The 23,138-nt window shown below is 44.8% G+C and overlaps 2 protein-coding genes across 3 annotated transcripts; both read right to left on the bottom strand.

Moving 5' to 3' along the window:
- Positions 1 to 16,220: 16,220 nt before the first annotated feature.
- On the bottom strand, positions 16,221 to 21,473 carry LOC125550591 (dihydrolipoyllysine-residue succinyltransferase component of 2-oxoglutarate dehydrogenase complex 1, mitochondrial-like). 2 transcript variants are annotated; one of them, XM_048713614.2, is made up of 13 exons: positions 21,286 to 21,472; positions 19,124 to 19,184; positions 19,010 to 19,037; positions 18,773 to 18,840; positions 18,611 to 18,685; positions 18,486 to 18,541; positions 18,331 to 18,375; positions 17,964 to 18,215; positions 17,786 to 17,880; positions 17,242 to 17,332; positions 17,052 to 17,162; positions 16,751 to 16,945; positions 16,221 to 16,659 (listed from the first exon to the last, which is right to left on the bottom strand). In XM_048713614.2, the coding sequence occupies exons 1-13, from the start codon at positions 21,331 to 21,333 to the stop codon at positions 16,468 to 16,470; spliced, it is 1,317 nt and encodes a 438-aa protein (XP_048569571.2). In that variant the 5' UTR covers positions 21,334 to 21,472; the 3' UTR covers positions 16,221 to 16,467. The 2 variants fall into 2 exon arrangements, with proteins under 2 accessions (XP_048569571.2, XP_087373865.1); XM_087517739.1 differs by having other exon boundaries at positions 18,486 to 18,685; positions 21,286 to 21,473.
- A 732-nt stretch (positions 21,474 to 22,205) lies between these two features.
- LOC147974734 (uncharacterized) lies at positions 22,206 to 22,829 on the bottom strand. Its single transcript, XM_087520125.1, has one exon. It carries the CDS (start codon positions 22,746 to 22,748, stop codon positions 22,206 to 22,208), a length of 543 nt encoding a protein of 180 aa, XP_087376251.1. The 5' UTR covers positions 22,749 to 22,829.
- Positions 22,830 to 23,138: the final 309 nt, after the last annotated feature.

Raw genomic sequence — 23,138 nt, 5'->3', positions numbered from 1 at the left:
CAAAGAACAACTTGAATAAAAAATCCTTGCAGAATTTGGTGGCCATGGGAGGAGGACAAGGAGCCATGGGAGGGTAAGAGAGGATGCCCTGGGAGAGGGGAAGAGATGAGTTTCTTCTCAGTTGGGTTCAGAGGCAGGGAAAGGGGAGATGGAGGTGGCAGTATCACTCCCCTGCATCAGTTGATGGTGAGGCCGAGGGCGGCGAGACGACGTCACTGGGAGATAGAGGCGGCGGTGTGGGATTGAACACAGGCTACGGCGGCGCTGATCCGCGATGGTGAGAGAGAGGGGGGAGAGGGAGAGAGAGAGAGATCGTGTGCGCAACAGATCTCACCTGGAGGTGGAGGCACTTCACCGCTACTGCCGCCTGTCGCGCTATAGATCTCACCAGAAAGGGGGAGCCACTTCACCGCCGCCGCCACCCAAGCGCGGTTAGAATGAGGAGGGGCGGAGAGAGAGAAGTCGAGACGAAGGGAGGGGGCGTCGAGCGAAGGGAGTTTCCAATGGGCTTCCTGCGAGAACGAGCCCAATAAACCACGTGACAGCAATTTTGCTGCGGGAGCAGCTGCCCCAGCCCGTTAGCGGTCCGTGTCAGCGAATGGAGCTGGATTAGGCGTGACTCACAGCTAATCTAATGGTCTGAAATCCTCAACAGTCACGATCAAACGGTTGGAAAAGCTTGTGGCCTGAGAGAGCTGGAAAAGTGCTCAGTTATAATATATTTAAATATCAACTACTAGGTAGATTCCATCAAGAGGATTGGTTAGCTTGTGGGGAACTGCAAGTAACTTCTGATATTAACTCTGAAAGTGACGCGAAGTGTGTCACTGCTTACTACTGCTGCTCCTGTTTCACACTGAAAACTATGGAGATGTAAATTTACATTAGGAGAATCGTGGAAGTTGATATTATGGTGTTGATATGTGGTAACAACTAGTGGAGATGTTTTGCTGATCCTTTAATTTTTCACGGTACAGTGGGTGGTTTGTCTCAATTGCTGAGATTTTCCGTGCGCATTGTTTCTTGGATGGCCACAATGTCGATTCGTTCAATGCGCATGTACTCTATCAGTTGGCGGCGTCGGCCGTCTTGGCCGAAACCGCGGATGTTCCAGAACAGTGTGCGCATCACGAGATCATCGAGGGGCTGCTTGACCCCAAGACTCGAGATGTGCTTTGGGCGCGAAGGGCTGCGGTGCGGGAGCGGGTGCGGCTGCGGATCTCAACAGGATCGGCCAGCGCCCGCGGCTGCACGAGCGGGGTGGTTGGAGTAGCGTTAGGGCCGTTGGCTCTCTACGGCCTCCCGCACGGTACTCGTTAACTCGTATCTCGCCAGCTTGCTCCTATTCATCATGAGTTTCTACAGCTTACCTGAGACGCTGCACCATGAGATTGCCACAGTCTAGGGACGTTTCTTCTTGGCGGGTGAAGGCGACAAGCAGAAATACCACATGATTAAGTGGTCAGAGATCTGTAAGCCTCGCGAACAGGGCGGTCTCGGGATCATGTCCTCCAAGCGCATGAACATTGCTCTCCTGGCCAAGTGGCTGTGGCGGATTGCGAATGGAGAAGGTGGCTTGTGGCTGCGCATCATCCAGCAGAAATACTTCCGTGGTCAACCACTCGCCTTCTGCCAGCGGTTCGTGAAGGAAATATGCCCTAGAGGCAATAATAAAGTTATTATTTATTTCCTTATATCATGATAAATGTTTATTATTCATGCTAGAATTGTATTAACCGGAAACATAATACATGTGTGAATACATAGACAAACAAAGTGTCACTAGTATGCCTCTACTTGACTAGCTCGTTAATCAAAGATGGTTATGTTTCCTAACCATGAATAATGAGTTGTTATTTGATTAAGGGGATCACATCATTAAGTGAATGATCTGATTGACATGACCCATTCCATTAGCTTAGCACCCGATCGTTTAGTATGTTGCTGTTGCTTTCTTCATGACTTATACATGTTCCTCTAACTATGAGATTATGCAACTCCCGTTTACCGGAGGAACACTTTGGGTGCTACCAAACGTCACAACGTAACTGGGTGATTATAAAGGAGTACTACAGGTGTCTCCAAAGGTACATGTTGGGTTGGCGTATTTCGAGATTAGGTTTTCTCACTCCGATTATCGGAGAGGTATCTCTGGGCCCTCTCGGTAATGCACATCACTTAAGCCTTGCAAGCATTGCGACTAATGAGTTAGTTGCGGGATGATGTATTACAGAACGAGTAAAGAAACTTGCCAACAACGAGATTGAACTAGGTATTGGAATACCGACGATCGAATCTCGGGCAAGTAACACACCGATGACAAAGGGAACGACGTATGTTGTTATGCGGTCTGACCGATAAAGATCTTCGTAGAATATGTAGGAGCCAATATGGGCATCCAGGTCCCGCTATTGGTTATTGACCAGAGATGTGTCTCGGTCATGTCTACATTGTTCTCGAACCCGTAGGGTCCGCACGCTTAAGGTTACGATGACAGTTATATTATGAGTTTATGCATTTTGATGTACCGAAGGTTGTTCGGAGTCCCGGATGTGATCACGGACATGACGAGGAGTCTCGAAATGGTCGAGACATAAAGATTGATATATTGGAAGCCTATGTTTGGATATCGGAAGTGTTCCGGGTGAAATCGGGATTTTACCGGAGTACCGGGAGGTTGCCGGAACCCCCCGGGGAGCTAGATGGGCCTTATTGGGCCTTAGTGGAAAAGAGAAGAGGCAGCCCATAGTGGGCCGCGCGCCCCTCCCCTCCCTTGGTCCTAATTGGACAAGGAGAGGGGGCCGGCCCCTCTCTCTCTTTTCCCCCCTCCGCGAATCCTATTCCAACTAGGATTGGGGGGGGGAATCCTACTCCTAGAGGGAGTAGGACTCTCCTGGCGCGCCCCTCATGGCCGGCCAGCCTCCCCCCTTTAGTCCTTTATATACGGAGGCAGGGGCACCCTAGAGACACACAAGTTGATCCACGTGATCTTTTCCTTAGCCGTGTGCGGCGCCCCCAGCCACCATAGTCCTCGATAATATTGTAGCAGAGTTTAGGCGAAGCCCTGCTGCTGTAGTACATCAAGATCGTCACCACGCCGTCGTGCTGACGGAACTCTTCCCCGACACTTTGCTGGATCGGAGTCCGGGGATCGTCATCGAGCTGAACGTGTGCTAGAACTCGGAGGTGCCGTAGTTTCGGTGCTTGATCGGTCGGATCGTGAAGACGTACGACTACATCAACCAAATGCTTCCGTTGTCGATCTACTAGGTATGTAGATCACACTCCCCCCTTCTCGTTGCTATGCATCACATGATCTTGCGTGTGCGTAGGAAATTTTTTGAAATTACTATGAAACCCTACAGTTCGGTGGGTCCCAGTTCTGGCAATCAGCCATACAGCTTCTTCCAGTCCTCCGCACCGGCACCTCCATCGCGGTTGGATCTAGCACTGCCACGCTGTTCTGGTTTGATAGATGGGCTGAGACTCCCCCTTCACGGCTCGATTCCCTGACCTGTTTTCCATCGTGGTTGATCCGCGGATTTCTGTCGCGGTGGCCCTTATTGACTTAGGGCACCTCGCCTTCCGGCGGCCCTTTGGTCCGGCGGAAACCGATGCGTGGCACGACCTACTCGACTGCATTGCTCTACACGAGCCAGATCTGGAGATTGGTGAGGACCGCACTAGGTGGCGGCTAGAGCCATCTGGGCAATTCTCATCTAAATCTCCCTATCAGGCGATTGCGCCTTCGCCGGGTCACGAAGCTCTCACCACCATCTGGGCAATCCGGCTGCACTTGAAGATTAGGATCTTCCTGTGGCAACGGATTCGCGGCCGCCTTCCATCTGGCGTTGAGGTCCTGAAGCGCAACGGCCCTGGTGATGGGCGGTGCCCGCTCTGCGGGCCTGAAGAGGACACAAGCCATATTTTCTTCACATGCGTGTCTGTGCAGTTTCTCTGGAGCTGTTTCTGCGAAGTAGTGGGTGGAAGCTGGGACCACAACAACTTCCCCGCTCTATTCGCCGAACTTCAGGCATCACCACCCGCATCTCGCCACATTAGGTGGTTGACTATCGGCGTGCTTGCCTGGACGCTGTGGACCATTAGGAATAAGCTTGTGATTCAGCCTGTCCCTCTTCGTTGCGTTACTGACGCTTTGTTTAAATGGTCTGATTACTTGCAGCTTTGGAGGCCGCTTAGCCGCTCCAGGGAGAGAGACGCCATCACCTCCATCATCACCCAGCTTCGCACGATGGCTCTCCAGATGGCTCCTCCTCTTCCCCCAGCACCTCCAGAGCCGGATTAGATTTTATCTTCCTTGCCGCCACAGCCGTCTATGTGTTGTGCGTGCCTCTTGTCTGTGTTGGGCTTGTTGTGTTGTGCCCACAGCTGAACCTTGTGTAGTGTTTGTGTTTGTGCGTGTGTGTTGGACCTTGCTGCGGTGGCGTTGTATGTATGTTGTGCGGATGATTCCGTGCTGACCTTGTGCTCGGTGGTTTGCTTTATTTATAAAGCGGGGCGAAAGCCTTTTTCGGTAATTGCTGAGATTTATCACTTTAGTCAAGAGTTCAACGGTGGTTATCCTACTGTCATTTCTATTGATGCAGCCTGTGTAGAGCTCATTTTGCTTGTTGTTCTGTCATTCATTTGTTGTTTGTTAGCGCTTTATACAATCATAGGCTGCAGGAACAACAAAACACACATGTTGTTCCCTCATGATTATGCAGTCCTATTGCAATTCAGGTTTACCACCATTGAGTATAGACATATGCTATCGGACAGTCTCGTGCTCGCATCGATCAGAGGCTGCTAGCTGGGGCCATCAGCACGTTCACTTTTGGTGGTTTACCAAGCAGTTGGTATGGTTCGTTGCCAAAGTAATGCAAACTGTTTTTAAGGAATGCAAACTGGTTAGAGGACTACAACTTTTAAAACAATCGGGCTTCATTTGAAAATGGTTCATGGCATGATTGTGGAGATGTAAAACCCAAGGACAAGCAAGTTACTGTAAAATGTAGAACTGCCAGAAACAACATCAATCCAGGACTTGACACAATGTTTCCATGCAGGTAGTTATCACGATCGCATGCATGTCGTTGGGACGAATAGCATGAGGTTGAACTTACACAATAATAACTCTGATCCTAGGCATGTGTAAACCCCTAGCAACTGAATGTACTGGCGATTGATGAATAGAACAATTGTTGCTACTGCTAACAAAAGAAAGCTATGCCCGTCCCAAGCCAGTAAATAAAGTTATCCCGTTTGAAACCAATAAATAGGGTTTTAGATCGAGTGCAACCCTGAAAAAAGGGTGTTGGATAGGGTCGTTTGTACACTAATTCAGTTCTCTTCTAATATCACATATGTGATTTGCCTTCTAGTAAGTATAATAAGCAGCTAGTGAATGAGTCGCTATCCACCATTTGCATCTTGTGCTCATATATGTGCTTTCTTGTCTGAGCTTAGACACCATGTCACAAGCCATGCCATTAAATAGGCATGGTAACGGTTGGGCTCATCTCAAATGCATGATTCACGCTTACAAGATGAGCATAAGCTCTCAAACGTGAAAAGAAAGGAAAGAGAACCATCGTACAAATTCATGGGAAAGAGCTTGAGGATCATTCCTTGTCATAATCATGCATGGGAAAGTCGAAGAGAAGGGACCGACACCCTTCATGTTAAATTTGCGCCACAGCAGGTCGCGGAGTTACCAATCGAGGGGAGATCATAAAGTTGTCTCTTATGTGTTTGTGAGGGTGTTGCACTTGCTTGAGAGTACTCGAGGCTAGGTAGTACATCCAAAGCATCATCAACATTTACCGAGCTGCACATTGTTGTTCACGCCAACAAAGTTTCTGAAACCTGTATGAGTACATATGACGCGATCGCCCGGTGCCAAAAGGAGTTAAATGGATAATGTCACCATATATATTGAAGGCTTGGTCATCAGAAAGCATGGTTTTACAAAAAAATTGCAAAAATAAATAAATCTACAGCAAACATTTTGTAGAAAGCATTGATTGGCAGATTAGGGCTGTAAGCATGTTTCAGACAGGTGGGTCCCACCATTTGCCTACATGATGTAACATCACGCGGGGATGGCGCCAAACGGTGCTCTCTCTCTCTCTCTCTCTCTCTCTCTTTCTCTCTCTTCCCGCTAGCTCTCCTCTATCTTCACTCCACTCCCATCCATGGCGATCGCGGCTATGGTGCAGGTGGCGATGCGGGCGTCGGAGAACCTGAGGCAGCAGAGTTGTGCGGGAGCTCAACCCTAACAAGCCAACGGAGACTTGGAGGTCGCCTCATTGATTGGAATACGCGGATGGGTTTTCTCTTGCCAGGGCGGCCAGAGCGAATCTCATGGAAAGCCACCATTGGGTGTCATCCTTCGGCGGCGTTGAATAAGTTTTTTTTCCCTTCTCGTCCCCTTCTACTTGCGGTTAGGGTTAGGGTTCAAGAGTTAAATTGGGGAAAACTATGGAGATGTAAATATGCATTAGGAGAATTTTGGAAATTGATATCATGACATGGATGCGGTAGTGACAACAAGTGAAAATGATCTTCTGATCCTTCAATTTTTCAAGGCATAGCGGGTGAGTTTTCTCAATTTCTGAGATCGGCCACTTTTGTCAATAATTTAGCAATGGTTTCATATTGTTATTTTTATTGACGCCGCCTGTGTAGAACTCATATTTTAAGCCCTGAATCATAGAACAATGGGATCACCTATACGTCAAGTACCTGAAAAAAATTCAACGCTAGTCCCTTTCTCTCTCGATCGTCTGATCAATAGCGCGTCGTCAGCTATTCATCTTCTTCCTCCCCCGCGGCCTACCCAGCCCTAACCACCTAGCACCACCACCACTCCCCCCTGTCGCCGACCGATGGCCATCGCTGATATGCCTCCCTGCCCTCCCCTGGACACCCCCATTGCCGTGTTGGCCACCATCCCGCCCATCTCTCTACCCCCCCAGTGGCGGAGCCAGAAACTGAATATAGAAGGGGCCAAAACATGTCATATAATGTTAGAGGGGGCCAAATCACCTAAACCTAGATAATTTTGTCTGACAAATGGAGAATTAAGAGTACATATAGGTGTATTTGTGAGAGCATAGGGGGGCCAAGGCCCCTGCCAGCACCCCCTGCCTCCGCCATTGCCCCCCCCCCCCCCCCCCCCGCACCCCGGCCCCCCAGTTAAGTTTCTTCCTCGCCTCCACCTAGGACACCACAGTTCGTTGCCACTCACAATGTTGTCCCCCGCTTCGACGAAGTCTTGGCTCGGCCTCGTGCAATGCAAAAACCGACTAACGCAGTGAACAATTTCATGCACCTAAGGTTTAGCAAAACCATCCTACGATTCCTAAAAGAAGGTAGGACTCATTTTGTTGTTTTGTCATTCTATACCGTTTGATTTAGCGCTTTATACAATCATAGGGCTCCAGGAAGAGCCAACTAATTAAGGATCACAGGTAAACATGCACGCCATTCCCTCTTGTGAAGTGTCCTTTGACTCATGATTATGCAGTCCTATTGCAATGCAGGATCCCATTTTTGTGAAGTATATTTTGCCTCGGTTCCCACTACGGAGTATCGGCATATGTGATAGGTGGTTCACGTACTGAGCAGTTAGTACGATTCTTTGCCAACGCAATGCCAGGCTGAATTACAGAACTACAACACAAGGTTAGGCTTGATCATTCTTTAACAGAACTGCTGCACTTTGCTAACAAAAATGGTTCAGGACAAAAGTTATTCTACATCCAGCAACTGACTGATCGAGAATTTGATCATTTATGTAGACACCTACGACTGAAGAAAAACATGCAGCTTTACATGAAGCTTAGTTGTTCTGATTGCGTGGGTGTCGTTAATGCGATGAAGGGCGTTGTTTAACACAACATTTCCGATCCACATATCATCCTTGGGTATAAACCCTTAGCTAGGGCGAGTGTTAATTGCTCGGTTCATTTTCACTCCAGAGATGCTAACTGTGTGTCTCATGAACTGGCACAGAGGGATAGGTTTACTATAACGGGTTGTTGGCCGGACAAGCCACCAGAGTTCATACTAACATACAACCAATAATTCAGTTATCTTCTAGTATCACATCAGTAGTTTGCTTCTAGCAATTTAGCAGCTAAGAAGAGGCTTTTGAGTTGCTCTCTACATTTGCAGCTTGTGCTCATATGTTTCATCTTGTATCAGCTTAGACACCCCGATTCCAAGCCATGCTATTAAATGTGCATGGTAACACTTGGGCTCATCTCGAATGCATGATGCTTGCATAGGAGATGAGCATAATTAATCTCTCAAAGGCGAAAGAAAAGAGACAAAATTGTTCGTCATACAGAATCATGGGAATGAGCTTGAGGGTCTCTCATCCATTCGTTGTACATGATCACACATGGGAAAGTTGAAGAGAAGGAACAAGCTTCATGTCAAAATTACCCAACATTATGTGACGCTGAGTTTGCCCGGTGCCCAAAGAGATTCACCAAAACGTATGTGAGCCTCACAAACAAGAGCTTTCCGCTAGATGGTAGAACGTCACCACCTAAAGATGTGCTTAAGCTGAATGTCGATGGGGCTTCCACCTAGTGGAGGCTTTGAACGGACGCCCAACCTGTCCATGTCACTAGATGGTAGAACGTCACCACCTAAAGATGTGCTTAAGCTGAATGTTGATGTTGGCAAAGGCCCGTAATATGAAACTTATCCTATGCCTTTTCGAACAATTGTCTGACTTAAAAATAAACTTTCATAAGAGTGAATTGTTCTGCTTTGGGAAGGCCAAAGAGGAGGAACAAGTTTACAGACAATTGTTCGGTTGCGAATTAGGCTCTTTACCCTTCAGTTACTTGGGTATTCCGATTCATCACCGTAAACTTTCCAATAAAGAATGGAAATGCATTGAAGAACGAATTGAAAAAAAAACTTAGCTGCTGGAAGGGCAAGCTTATGTCGTATGGAGGTCGGCTAGTTCTGATTAACTTAATACTGACTAGTATGCCGATGTTCTTACTTTCGTTCTTTGAAATTCCGAAAGGGGTTCAGAAACGACTTGACTTCTATAGATCTCGCTTCTTCTGGCAGTCTGATGAGGCCAAGAGGAAATACCATCTTGCGAGATGGGACATTCTATGCCGACCGAAGGACCAAGGAGGTCTCGGTATTGAGAACTTAGAAATTAAGAATAAGTGTCTTATGAGTAAGTGGTTATACAGGCTAGAGCATGAGCCGTAGGGTATGCGGTCCCAAATCCTGCGCAATAAGTATTTGCACTCGAAGACACTAGCTCAAGTTACCATGCGACCGATTGACTCGCCATTCTGGAAGGGATTTATGAGAACGAAGGATTTGTTCTTTCGTCGGGTCAAATTCTTGGTGGGCAATGGGATGTCAACAAGATTTTGGGACGATACATGGTTAGGAGAGACGCCCCTGGCCATTCAATATCCCACCCTTTATAATATTATGCAACGTAAGGAGGATTATGTAGGCACGGTGTTTCAAACTATTCCCTTGAACATCCAGTTCAGATGGGTGTTAGTTGGTGCGAGATGGAGCGCCTGGATGCATTTGGTTCGGAGACTGATAGACGTTCAACTCTCCGATCAACCAGATGCGTCACAATGGAAGTTAACTAAGAATGGGACTTTTACGGTAAAATCTTTTTATACGGATTTGATTAATTCTGGCCCACTCTCAAGGTCGTTGCACATTTGGAAGGTCAAGGTTCCTTTGCGTATTAAAAATTTTATGTGGTTTGTCCACAAACAAATGATACTCACAAAGGATAACTTAATTAAAAGGCGATGGGTAGGCAGCTCACGATGTTGTTTTTGTGATCATGATGAAACAATACAACACTTATTTCTTGATTGCCCACTTGCCAACTTACTTTGGAGAACGATTCATATAGCCTTCAAAATTAGCCCTCCAGTTCGTATAGTGTCTTTGTTTGGGACGTGGTTAGCTGGAGTTGAGCAGAGTACTGCGGCTCGTATTCGGATTGGAATATGTGCACTATTATGGGTTATATGGAACTGCGGGAACGGCATGATTTTTAACAGACAACACACTCTAACTTTCTTGCAGGTTATCTTGAGGCCTACAGCTTGGATCCGTATGTGGTCCTTACTCACTCCTATGGACTTCAGAAAGCCTTTGGTTACTGGGTGCAACCAATGGGAGATGGTAGCTCGGGCTATATTCAACCGGTTCGGATGGCGCTCGCATAATAGGATAGGAGTCTAGGGAGTTTATCCTTCTTATTACCATATCGGTTGATCGTGTCAGCATGTTATTTCCCTTTTGTTCACTTTGTTATGCTCCGTTTGCGAGCTGTAAGACCTTTTTGACGACTTTGTCCGGATTATTAATAATATGGCTGCATGCATCTTCACGATGCAGAGGTCGAGGGCATCTCCATTTCCAAAAAAAACTACTGGAGGCTTTGAACGAACGCCCAACCTGTCCATGCCACATTGCGTCAAAAGACACCAGGCTAGGAACACGGCGAGTGATGCAGCTGAGGAAATCAGTCAACATGGTAGATGATGTCGCGCCTTGCTGCTCGCCAAAGTCACCAGGTGACTCCTTGGGCACCTAGTTGTGATTTTCCCTGACAAAGTTATGATTGTGAGTTGGCATACAAACAATGTGAATCCAGTAAAGGATAGCATAGGTTGTTACCAAATCTGCCAACATTTGGTTTCATGACCACACTTGACACCCAGTGCCAAGAGACAACCATGCCAACTCAGTAGACAACTCCTCCACATGCAGACCTAGATAACACCGATCTTACCAAATTCAATTATCTTATAATACTTCATTGGAAGTTTGCTTCTAAAATGCAACCAGTCAACCATGGCAAGCCACTGTATCATATAAGCATTGTTGTTGGACTCATCTCATGTAACTATGTAAGCGTAGCCTCCCACAAAAAAGGAAAAAAGGGAAAAAAGAGGGGGCAGTTCATGGTACATAATATGAAGAGTTTTAGAGTGTCCGTCAAGAGTTTTAGAGTCTTTGTCGTACAGAACCATGGGAAAACTTCAGCGGAAATTTTGTGTTGTCACTAGAGTGCGAAAAGGATGACCTGAGTAACTTCAAAAGAAAGCTCACACAATTCACTAGAATTCTACTTGACCGTAGAGGCGGCAACTGTACTGTACAATAAATTTTGAAACTGTAAAGGTGAAATGTACGGTCTGATATGAGAACTACAAACAAGGTTAGGTTTGATCATCTATTAGCATAACTGCACTTTACGGAGGACAAGCAAGTTACTGTACAAAAACCAACAACATCGATCCAGAATTTGACACAATGTTACAACCCTGGTAATTTATCCACAGTCCTACGGGGAATAGAAGAATAGGGGGCTGTTTGGATTGCGGCCCTCGGCTGCCAAACCAAAATATTGGTCATTGACCAAGCCTAGCTTCCCGTTTGGATGGGAACCAATATTTTGGTGCGCCCAGTCCACTTCAGCTTTTCTAGTTCAACTCGACGCCAAAAAGTTGGCAAGTCTGGGGCAGTCAAATCCTCCGCCAATAAATTGGCTAGCCAACGATTGGCAGGGCTCATATAGGCGAGAACCAAACAAGCCCTAGACCATCAACCTTAGTTGTTCCGGTTGCATGGAAGTTGCTAATGCGAAGAGGTGCATCAAGGTCAACTTCATGATGGAAGCTCTGATCCTCCACGAGTATCAATCCCTAGGTCTCTGTTGACTTATGTTCCAAAGAAACAAGCTTATGAACCTTCTAGGAGGGGCCAGGTTTACCTCTACGTGTCGTGTTGTTGGCCTAATGGTGCCTCCCTTGATCGTGGAAATAAATATCTTCTCCAAATCCTTCATGTGTAAAGCTGGATAACACTGACGTACAACCACTAATTCAGTTGTCTTCAAATATCCCATTGGTATTTGCTTTCTAGTAAGCAGTACTAGGGAGAGACTGAGTCATTGTCTAAATTTGCAGCTTGTGCTCATATGCATTAATATTCTTGTCTCAGCTTAGACACCAAGGCGCCAAGCCATGCTATTAAATACTAATGGTAATAATGGCTGGGCTCATCTCAAATGTATGATGCATGCTTATGAGATGGGCATAATCTCTCAAAACGGGAAAGAAAATAAAGAAAATGGTTCGTTGTACAGAACCATGGGAAGAGCTTGAGGGTCATTCATCGTACACACTACATTATCATGCAAAAGTTGAAGAGAAGCGACAATGCATGTATACAATGGACACCTAGCATGAGAGAGAACGAAAATCCATCTCTGCACCCGCGCTGACGAAACAAATCAAAACAATACTAGAAAAATTCAAAAAATTCCAAACTTTTTTTGTGTGGTAGAAAATTGGATGCGTGAGGTTCAGTCCAATTTTCAAACCATTTGGACATCTGAGGAGCTCTCAGCAAAAAAACACAAATTGGGGGTCCGTAAAAATGTTTACTGTTCATGTACTGTTTTGGCCCGATTTGTCTTTTTTCCTGAGAGCTGCTCAGATGTCCGAATGACTTGAAATTTTCAGCGGGCCTCACGCATCAAATTGTCTACTGCACAAAAAAAGTTTGGAATTTTTTGATTTTGTTTTTATTTTTTTACGAATTTTTTCTAACCGGGTGCAGATGAGCCTGGGCACCAAAACGCCCTACTCGAGAGAGAACCATTTCTTAACACTGCATGTGAAATATGTGACGCGAAGGTAATCGGAAGAGAACATGAAACTGGGAGTGGTTGTGCCTCAAATACCGTTTACCTATGCATATGATCAAACAAAGAGATAAATGTCACGACAGAGTCGGAGAGTGATGCACTAGCTTGAGAGTACATATGGTACACAGACAATGCGAATCGGGTACGGTGCTACATGCCCTACCATGCATGATCGGCCGTTGCACAAAACTATGAATGAATTTGTTGGGTGGAAACAAAGAGGGCTAGGGTGAGGTTAATCATTTCTATTAACAAAGCGGAGGCTCGGTTTGTCAATCACACTTAAAGTTTGAGCATTGTTCACCAGAACTGCCATTTACACATTAGAAAATGGTTCGAGGAAGGATTATGGGATTGTAATTTTTTATAAGAGAAAGAAATTTCATTTTGCAAGGACAAACAAATTACCATGCAATGTAGAACCAATCTGGATGTGTGATTCAAGGAAAATGATTCGTATCAGTAACTCAGTGATGTGATTGTTAATGTGTCTAGATGATCTAACAACTGCAAACACTTCCATTTGACTTTTTCTACTGAAGTTCATGGGCACTGATCTGGGAATACTCTGATTTTGTGTCACAAGTTTACAACCACATGCTTACAAACATTTTCGGTCTAAATACATCAACTGTTGCATGTCAGCTACCAGCAAAAGGTCATATGTAATTCAGATTTTTTTTATATAGAAAATGACTGATGTTAAATTAATGATACGCTCACAACCAACAACACAACCCACCTCCACACATTAACGTAAACTAACGCCCACACAAAGAAACAATGAAAGATACGAGATGCTGAAAAGCACTTAACTCCGAACACACTAAGCACCGGCTTGAGCATCGATGCCCCCGTCGAACCCACGATCAGAGGACATTGTCAAGAAAGCAGCCTGTCGCCGGAGGAAAACCATGCTTCGTCGGCTTCCAAAAGGACAAAGTGTCAGATCCCAGATGGATCAGACATGGATTTGAGTAGAAACCACGAACAAAATTAGGGAGGAATGTATGGATCAGGAAGAACAGACATGAATTTGAGTATATAGTGTATGTATAAGTGTATATTGATGTAAAGCCAATAATTGGCAGAATAGTTGATCGATACAAATCCATCCCGCCCCTTATATAGCCCGAGGGTTACAGAGAGTGATTTGGAAACAGGAGTAACAATAAAGGTCTAAATGTATAGACGTTGACAGCTATGGGGTTCCTTCTCCAATAGCAATGTTGCTCCTCTATCTAGTACACCGTCGTGACGCCATCCGTCTCCGCTTCCGGAGAAGGCCCCCTCCCCTCGGACACCGCACCGTTGGCAAGCAGAGGTGCTCACCTGAGCATGCATAGATAGTTCACTTATGTACGGAACAAGACTAGGGCTTTGTTTGATCTTAGCCATAATACCTATAAGCATCCGAAATCAATACAAAACTCATCTGCCTGTGGAGCAAGAGAACACTAGCCTTACTGGCTCAGTTATCTTCTAATATCTCATTGATAATTTGCTTCTAATATGCAAGTTGTGCGAGACTCTGAGCCCTAACATGTGTTCTTATCTCGGCTGGATGCCATGCCAAGACATGGTATTAAATACGCAGGGAACTACTGGACTCATCTCACATGCATGATGGGTGCCTTGGAGATGTGAGCTTGAGGGTCGTTCGTCCTAGGTAATCATGAGAAAGAGCTTGAGGGTCGTTCATCATACAAAATCATGGAAAAACCGAGTGATTCAGATTTTTCAGTGGTAACTTTGTTTCAATACCACTTAACAAAATTCAGCTAGAATGCAAAAAGTATGGCCTAAGAAACTTCAGAACAAAATCCCAAACAGTCAATTATACCAGGCTAGAAGTTTCAAAACTTTAAAGGTGGTAAATAATCTGAAGATTGTCGAGATCAAGCACCAGATAGCAATCAGATACCGCGTGAAACAGTTATCATGTAGAAATGGCGCAGCAAAGTGGGGAGGGTGGCAGCTTGCTATTGTAAAGCGAGAATAAGCTTACGGAGCTACACCTTATAAAAGTAAAAAAGAGAATGAGTTCCATTGAGCTCTCTTCTACAGCTAAGAGCTCCACAATTCGGATTTTTTAAGAGAAGCAGAAAAATCAGCGACAAAGAACAGTTAGATTCGGTTGTAGTCAGAGCAAGTAATGCATAACCACGGTACATCAAAGGGTGTTGCAAGAATGTTGCCATCCACAACCACGGGGCGTTAAACGTTCGAATGCATTTCAAGAAACGCCTACTGAATTATACATAGATTGTGTTTCACTTACAAACAACTCCTCCACTTGGAAGAGAGCTAGAAAACTTCAAGGGGAACTTTGTGTCACTAGAATGCGAAAAGAATGACCTGAGAAACTTCAAAAGCTCAAATAATTCGATGGAAGTCTACTGGGCATTCAGACACAGCAATTGCACCACGCTGGAAATTTAGAAATTGTAAAGGTGGAAAATACACTGGAACTGTCACGATCAAACACCTGCCTGCAGGACCGGCCCTGGGCCAGGGCAGCAGGGGCGACGGCCCGGGGCCCAGCCAAACTAGAGGCCCCGACCTAGGGCCGTAACCTGCAGTGTATATATAGATATGGGCCCTGACAAATTGGTGCAAATAAAAAAAGGCCTATAGACAGAGAGGCCCATCTCGTACAGATGGCAGAAGCCCAACAGCCAAGAGGCCTGAAACTGAAGGGGCACACTCACCGAAAATTCTAAATCAACGGACTATTACGGGCCTATTACGGGGTCTCCTCGTTAACTAATCTTCTCCCCCCTGATTTTCAGGGGGTGTGGGCCCCTCATCATTCTTTCTTCCAATCAAAATGTCCCAGATAAGCTTCCCCGTAAAAGCCCGTTGTCATCTGTCCATGCGTGTAGCAAAGCTCCACACTCACAGGCACGGGCGAGCGACTCTGTTCCTCCTTAGACTGCACGCCGACGCCGATTCCTTTTCTCGCTTGTTCACCTCCACAGATCGGCCGATCGGGGCAACGGGCGACTGGGAGTCTGCGACAGCGGCCACCGGCGGATGCTAGCACATAGGGTGCACTTGCAAGGAATAGCAAGAATCTCTAGAAGAATTTCTCGTAGCCCTCAATCTTAATCTAGTGAATAGTGATTCATCTATAATCTTCTTTTTAGAGCAGAGTTTGATCATCTGTTCCTGCCGACTTGGTCCTGAAGACTTGGACTTCTTGTTTCCTTGATGATTGATGGATAGCTGAAGCGTGAAGAACACATATTGTCACTGATTTACTGCAACCTTCCGCCTTCAGGTGCCTTCACTCCTTTTCTTGTAGCTTTGCAAAAAAAAAAAAATCTATCTATCAATGTATGGAATCAATTTTTTCCTCCAATGTCGCCACAAGGTCCTTTCATTTGAGTTCGCCCCGGGGCCTCCGAAACTCCAGGACCGGCCCTGCCTGCCTGATACCAATCAACCAGACGTCACATGAGATAATTAGCACGTTAAATGGCACGACAAAGTTGAGGGTGTCCATTGCTATTGTAGATCATAATATGTTTAGGGAACTAGTACGTCCCAACAAGTATAACCTCAGAAAAAGGAAATGAATTCGTTGATGTTTCTACTACAATTCAGAGGCCAGCAACCGAATTCTCAATTGTTGGAGAAGCGAGTACGGCATGAGTCAAAATTTTGTGTACAATTATTCCGAAATCGATGTGAAGCAATCTTTACCCCAGAAGTAACAAACAGAACTATATGTCAAGGAGCAACCTCCGTGGATCTTCAACCACGTCCTTGATGCGGCGCAGAAACAGAACAGCTTCTCTGCCATCTATCAGCCTATGGTCATATGTCAGTGCAAGGTACATCATTGGCCTCGCAAGGATGGAGCCATCCACAACCACAGGGCGTTGGACAATAGAATGCATTCCAAGAATTGCTGACTGCGTTAGGCAAGGAATTCAGGGTTGAGTTAGGAGGTGAATTGTAGAATTTTAACAAAGAAACGTAGAAGGCAGCAAACAAAACGAGAACCTGTGGAGGGTTGATGATAGGTGTGCTGATAAGACTTCCATAGACACCACCGTTTGAGATTGTGAAGGTTCCCCCTGCCATCTCATCAATTGACAATGCCCCCTCAGTTGCCTTCTTTGCAAGGCTGTTTATCCCCTTCTCAATGTCAGCAAAGTTCATTCCTTCTGTATCACGGATAACAGGCACCACAAGACCCTAAAGCAGAACGACATTCATATCACATTATGACAGCAGGATGCATGGTAAAAAGAAAATGCTGGCCGTTCCGTAATTCAACCTAGAGAAGAAAAGGTGTCAGTACCTTGGAAGTGCCAACAGCAACACTAACGTCAATGTAGTCTCTGTAGATGATGTCATCACCATCAATAACAGCATTGACAATTGGCTGATTTTGAAGCGCAGAAACAGCAGCCTTCAAAAAACAAGTGGATTTAGGATGACCCAGGAAATTACCAAACAATCATTTAAGCTGCTCATCAGATTGCTACTACCTTAACAAAGCAGGACATCAGGCCCAATTTGACACCATGCTTCTTAACAAACTCATCTTTGTAGTCAGTCCGCAGTTTCATCAAATTGGTCCTAATGCAATGAAGAAGCAGTTGTAATAAAAATGAAACAACTTATTCAGGGACATATCAGCAGCGTATAGTAAAATAAAGACATATCAAGAAAGCATTAGAAGATAAGCACAAAGATGTAAACTCAATAGGACAACTATTATGGAACTTTTTTCATACTCATCCGACTAATTATTTTGGAGCATAACATGTTTGAAGCATACTTGCACATTATTTATACTTGATACAGTTTAATGGTGCTTCATTTACACTTTACAGACTCATCATGTCAACCCTAGGACATAATTGAGAGGGACATTGTTTTTAGAATAATGATAATGGAGAAATTTGGGCAAGTTTGGTGTAACTTAGGCTCACGCAGGTGCCAAAAGCCAGTGATGCATTCATGGGTACACCAACCACACTGACACTACAAAGGTACAGATATTAGAAAACAAACGACTGATGCACTTACATGTCAACTTCGTTGAATGTAGTCAGTAGTGCAAAAGTGTTCTGAGAATCCTTCAAACGATTTGCTATACGCTTCCTGAGCCTTGGCATTGACACCTGCACTTATCACAATCCAAAAATAATGTATCCATAGCATGTCTGATCAACCATATATAACCAAATGACATGAATGACCTTACCCGTCTCTCTCTTTCCTTTGGAGGGAGCTGAGGTTCTGAGGGGGAGGCTAGTTTTGACGCCTGTGGTTTGACAGATTCTACTTTTGGTGATTTTGCCTCAACCTTAGGTTTCTCTGGAGGAGGTGGAGGAGGGGTCTCCTTCTGGGAGGTCTCTTCAGATGGTGCAACATGGGCCTCACTTGGAGCAGCAGACTTAGATATCACGGCAATTTTGGTACCTGGAGTAACAGTGTCACCTTCACTGGCAATGAACTGCAAAGCACTGATGTGATCAGGAGAGTAGCCATACTGCTAAATACACAATTGAGGTAACTTGTGGGGCGTGCAAAGCAAATTTGGAATCACAAAATGCATGGATGGCAGTCACCTTTTCAATTACCCCAGCTTCTGGACTGGAAACATCTATTGTAACCTGAAAATAGAATGGAGCACTTCCATTTTAAGGATCGTTCTATCATCAAGAACAGCAGAACAAACTAAAAAACAGGTATTAAAATGGGAATGAATGAGCCAAAGCATCACCTTATCAGTTTCAATCTGAGCTATCGCCTCATCAGCTTCAACTCTATCACCAGGTTCTGCAGCAAATAACATGTCAGGAGCATAAACGTTGACAACTTGAATAACAGAGAGAGGCAGGTGCATACTCTTTAAGAAATTGGCAAGGGTTCCATCAGTTACAGATTCACCCATGAAGGGCACAACAGCTTCAACCAAGTCACCTTAAAACAAAGACAAGAGATGATAAAGAATTTGTCAGGCAACAATTCACAACTATCAATATCCTCTACAGGGCTGATATACCTTACCATTCTCTGTAGCAAATGATCTACTCCAAATTTGGTAAGGAGAAGCATTTCGAAGGAAATAGCGTTCACTACAATAAATCATTAAAGGTCATACTTTATTCAATGAAAAAAGTGGGTTTTATAACAGTGTAATAAGTAGTAGCAACCACCAACTAAATACAATAAAGTTTTGTCAGTAAATAAATTATATACTACAATCACAAAATGACAAAATGAAGCGCAAAGGTTACTCCCTACCATGTTGGCTTTGGAAGTCTCGGAGCACCTGCAATGAAGATTGCAGAAAAGCATTAGTTGCCAAGCAAACTAACAGTAACCAACTTCAAAAGTAACATCTGTAGAGCTACTAACCTTCAAGTAACTGAGTGCTGAAATGTCTAGCATGTCTAGAACTCTGGAGCAAACTTAATACCTGCAAGCGCACTAGAACCATTAGAAGAACCTACCAAATTTAAGCATGCAAAAGTAAATGAACAAAGGGAAACTATATAACTCTGTAGAAACAAATGAATGAGAAAGAAATAAGTTTTTGGCACTAAGCAGTGCCATTTTCTACTGGCTGTGCCACAGACAATGTGGTCTGGTCGTGCATGTCAGCAACAGAATGTAGTGGCAAAAACAAAATTTCCCAACAGAAAAGAAAAACAGAGGTTGTGTGATGTACTATTATGTTATCACTAGAATGTGAAGAACTCGATCGTCTAAAAATAGAGTAACCAATGAACAAAACTACAGAAACATGACCGCCTGGCACAGTTGGATTAACCTAGTGACCCACTTAACGTGTTTAAGGGAACTGCACGCGCATTTTGAAAGTAAATGGATGTAGATGGACCCATTGCAAGTTCAAGGACCATAAGTCCACTTCATGCTTACTACATCTTACAGTTGATTCAAACATCAACTGATGGCAAAATCCAACTAAAATAGTAAACAGATTAACGAACATGCGTACAACAGGACACATCTGCATTTATGCATTCAGCTTACATGCGAAACTCTGTCTGCTTAACAAGGTCATAGAATTCCCGGGCTACAAGATTAAGTTTCAGACATGATGAATTGGCTCATCTAGTTGAGCCATAGCATGCAAGCTCTTGTACACACATCCCCACAGTTCTCCCCAAATGTGTAAATCATATAAACAACTCGCATTCACTTTGCAGCATACAGGTTTCGTTCGATACCTAGAAATTATTATAGCCTGAACTCTGCCGAATAAGGTCAAAATCAATTATGGAAGCAAGCAATAACTTGGCATGTACTCTGATCGTCACAGGTTATTCCTTCAATGTGGCTTAATAATTCTCCACAGATCAAATCAAGATTATCTTTGTCCAAAAAAAATCAAAGATTATCTGACACAAAAAGGACTAAATCTCTACAACCCATATGATGTCAAAATCCACCACACCTACCACCCGTAAAACAATCTGACGGAAATAAAGGCTTTGAATTATTAATAAATTCTGCACAGACGACGTAGAAGGGACAGCAAATCTCCTCCGCGGCAACCAAATCCTAGTGGTTCAACCATCAAACGATGTCAAAATAAAACTTAACTAGGAGTAGTTAACAGATCACCGAATATTCATACAAAAAAACATCTACATTTGGGTACTGAGCTTACATGTGAAACTCTGAGCTCTAGTCTGCTCAACCTGGTGATATCTTGCAAGCTCTCCTAGACACATCCTCCAAAACCAGTTTAGTTGACCTACTTAACGTTTTTAAGGGACCTAAGCATACATTCTAAAAGTAAATGGATAGATGGACGACCTGATGCAAGTTCAAGGATCATAAGTAAACCATGGCAAAATTAAACTAAACTGGTTAACAGATCACTGAAATGGGTACAAATCTACATTGGAGAAGTTAGTTTCCGCGTGAAAATTTGACATCTAGTCTACTCAAACAGGTCAATGAACTCCAAGGCTACATTACTAAGTTTCAGACATGACGAATTCCGATTTCCTTAATTTCTTAACCATACCAACAACTCGCATTCACTTTGCAACATGCATGTTTGGGTCGATATCTAGAAATTATCAACCTCAACTCTGCCAAATAAGGCCAAAACTAAGCGTGGGAGCAAAAGGCAACAATCTGGTAGTACGATCTCCGATCGTCGCAGGGGTATCCCTTCGTCACGGTTCAACAATCCTCTACGGATCAAAATCAAGACTATCTGACGCAAAAAAGGGTAAAATCTCCACGACCCTACACGACGTCAAAATCAGACACGCGTACCGCATCCGCAAAACGATCCGACGAAAATAAATCCTCTCAATTGGAAACAAATTATGCGCAGGTGACGTGGAAGATGCAAGAAATCACTTTCGCAGGAAAAAAAACAGTAAATCGCCTCCATGGAACCAAGCCCGTTCCGCGGAAACCACCCGGCGGATGATCCCCAATCCGGCCGAATCATCGCATCAGATCACCCAGAACATGGATACATAGGCGAGAAACAGGAGCGGAGGGAGCGAGGGAGGGAGGGAGGGAGGGGTTACGGCGGCGGGGCGGCGGAGGAGGAGGCGGGACGCGAGACGGGACGCCATTCGCCGGGGGTGGGGGATCTGCGAGGGCAACGAGGTGGGGAGGGGAGGGAATGCGGGCTCTCCTAGGATGGAGAGGATGGGATTCTATTCTATTCTGTTTCGCCCCTTCGCTTTTGTATTTGTAAATGGTCTTGGTACAGGAAGCAAAAAGATATTCTTGTTAACCTAAAACTAAGTCGGGGCAATTTGTCGCCGCGTCCAGGAGTGGATGCACGCCTCTGCCTAACGCAACGCCCTCTTCCTCGAGAAACAAAGATTTGACCCCCTTTTCTCTTGTTCACATGAGATTTGGCCCTTTCACGTAGGTGGATTTGGTGGAATGCTCCAAGGGGCAAAATAAAGTTTTGGATTACTTTGTTTTTGATGATGATCAGGCAGCATCCAATACCATACTACTAAGACCAATATGCCCTCTGCTGGTTCTCTGAAGATGGAATAACGTTTTTTCTAATGATCGGACCGCAATAGCTTGCGAATGTTCACTGAGAGGCATGACATTTGCGAACACTTTTATGGCAAATTACATGAGACAATAGCCAGAATGCCTATATGAGAAACCGAACTTGCCAAAATACCATTATGAAAAACCAACTTGCCAATATACCACTATTTCCAATTTTCTCTAGCTAAAATACCACTAGTGACTAACGGAGAGTAACACCATCCAAAAAAGACTTCTATACCCTTACCTCTTCATAGCCCAAAGCATACATTTCAACAACAAAACGAGCAACTATAGTGCAACATTTCAGGAGCCAATTTGACATGAAAACATCACCAACTCAACATAATCTTACTTTGCATCATCCAACAACAAGATAGCAACTTTTCAGCATCATTTTGAAAAATTCCAGCAACATTTTGACAGCATTTCAGCAGCATTTTGACAGCATTTCAGTAGGAGCCACATTGTTTGCAAGTAATGTCTCATCATCCCCTCGCACATGATGTGGATCATAAGAGTTGTCAACATCTAGTGTTCCCAATGGTACTCTTGCAGCCTTTGGCTCGACATTTTTCTCCTTTGACTTTGCATTCTCCTTTGACTCCGCATTCTCATGCAAATAGGTGTTCTCCTCACCGCATCCTACAGGCTCATCATCCTCATACTCGCCTTCATAGGCTTGCTTCGGCCAAGCAAAGAATGGACCATGAATAGGTTGATCATCCATATCCTCGGCCATGATATGAGCTTGTTCCTTGTGTTGCTGTTTGTTCTCAATGGTCACACCAAACCTCACTATTTTCGTGTTAGAACACCTATCAAACAATTCAGCTATCTCTGATTCAGAGATCAATGGGATGGTGTTATATCCTGTTCCATACCAAATAGTCTTTCTCTGATCAGGAGACCACTTGAACTTCTCCTCCACAACCTCCTTTATCCGCGCCACAGACAAGTCCCGACCGACCATGAAATCCCATGTTTTGTCCCTTCTGTAAACTCTTTTGCCGTCTACAATCGTCAAGTAGGACTGAACATCTATTTCTACTTTGAAATCGGCCATCGAATCGACTCTGAAACACACAAACACAACAAATTCTAAATTTGCTGCACTTACAATGAAAAGGAACTATGAAAACAGGGGGAAATTTTGTACCTTTTGCCGCTGGAGATGTACTGGAGGGTTGGAGGCAGAGGAGCCACTCGAAGGCGAGGTTGCAGGGGAGGCCGCGAGCTGGTCCGGTCGGTGCCAAGCAATGGAGCACCGCCGTAGGACTGATCTAGGACGAACTCGAGCAGATGGACGAGCTGGGTAAGGTTGCAATGGAGCAGAGGAGGCCGGCAAACTGATCCGGGACGA

Source organism: Triticum urartu, chromosome 4A, assembly GCF_056163025.1.
Source record: "Triticum urartu cultivar PI428250 chromosome 4A, HENAU_Tu73, whole genome shotgun sequence".
Classification (NCBI taxonomy): domain Eukaryota; kingdom Viridiplantae; phylum Streptophyta; class Magnoliopsida; order Poales; family Poaceae; genus Triticum; species Triticum urartu.
The sequence above is the reverse complement of the archived record's forward strand: the minus strand, read 5'-3'. Positions and strand labels throughout refer to the sequence as shown.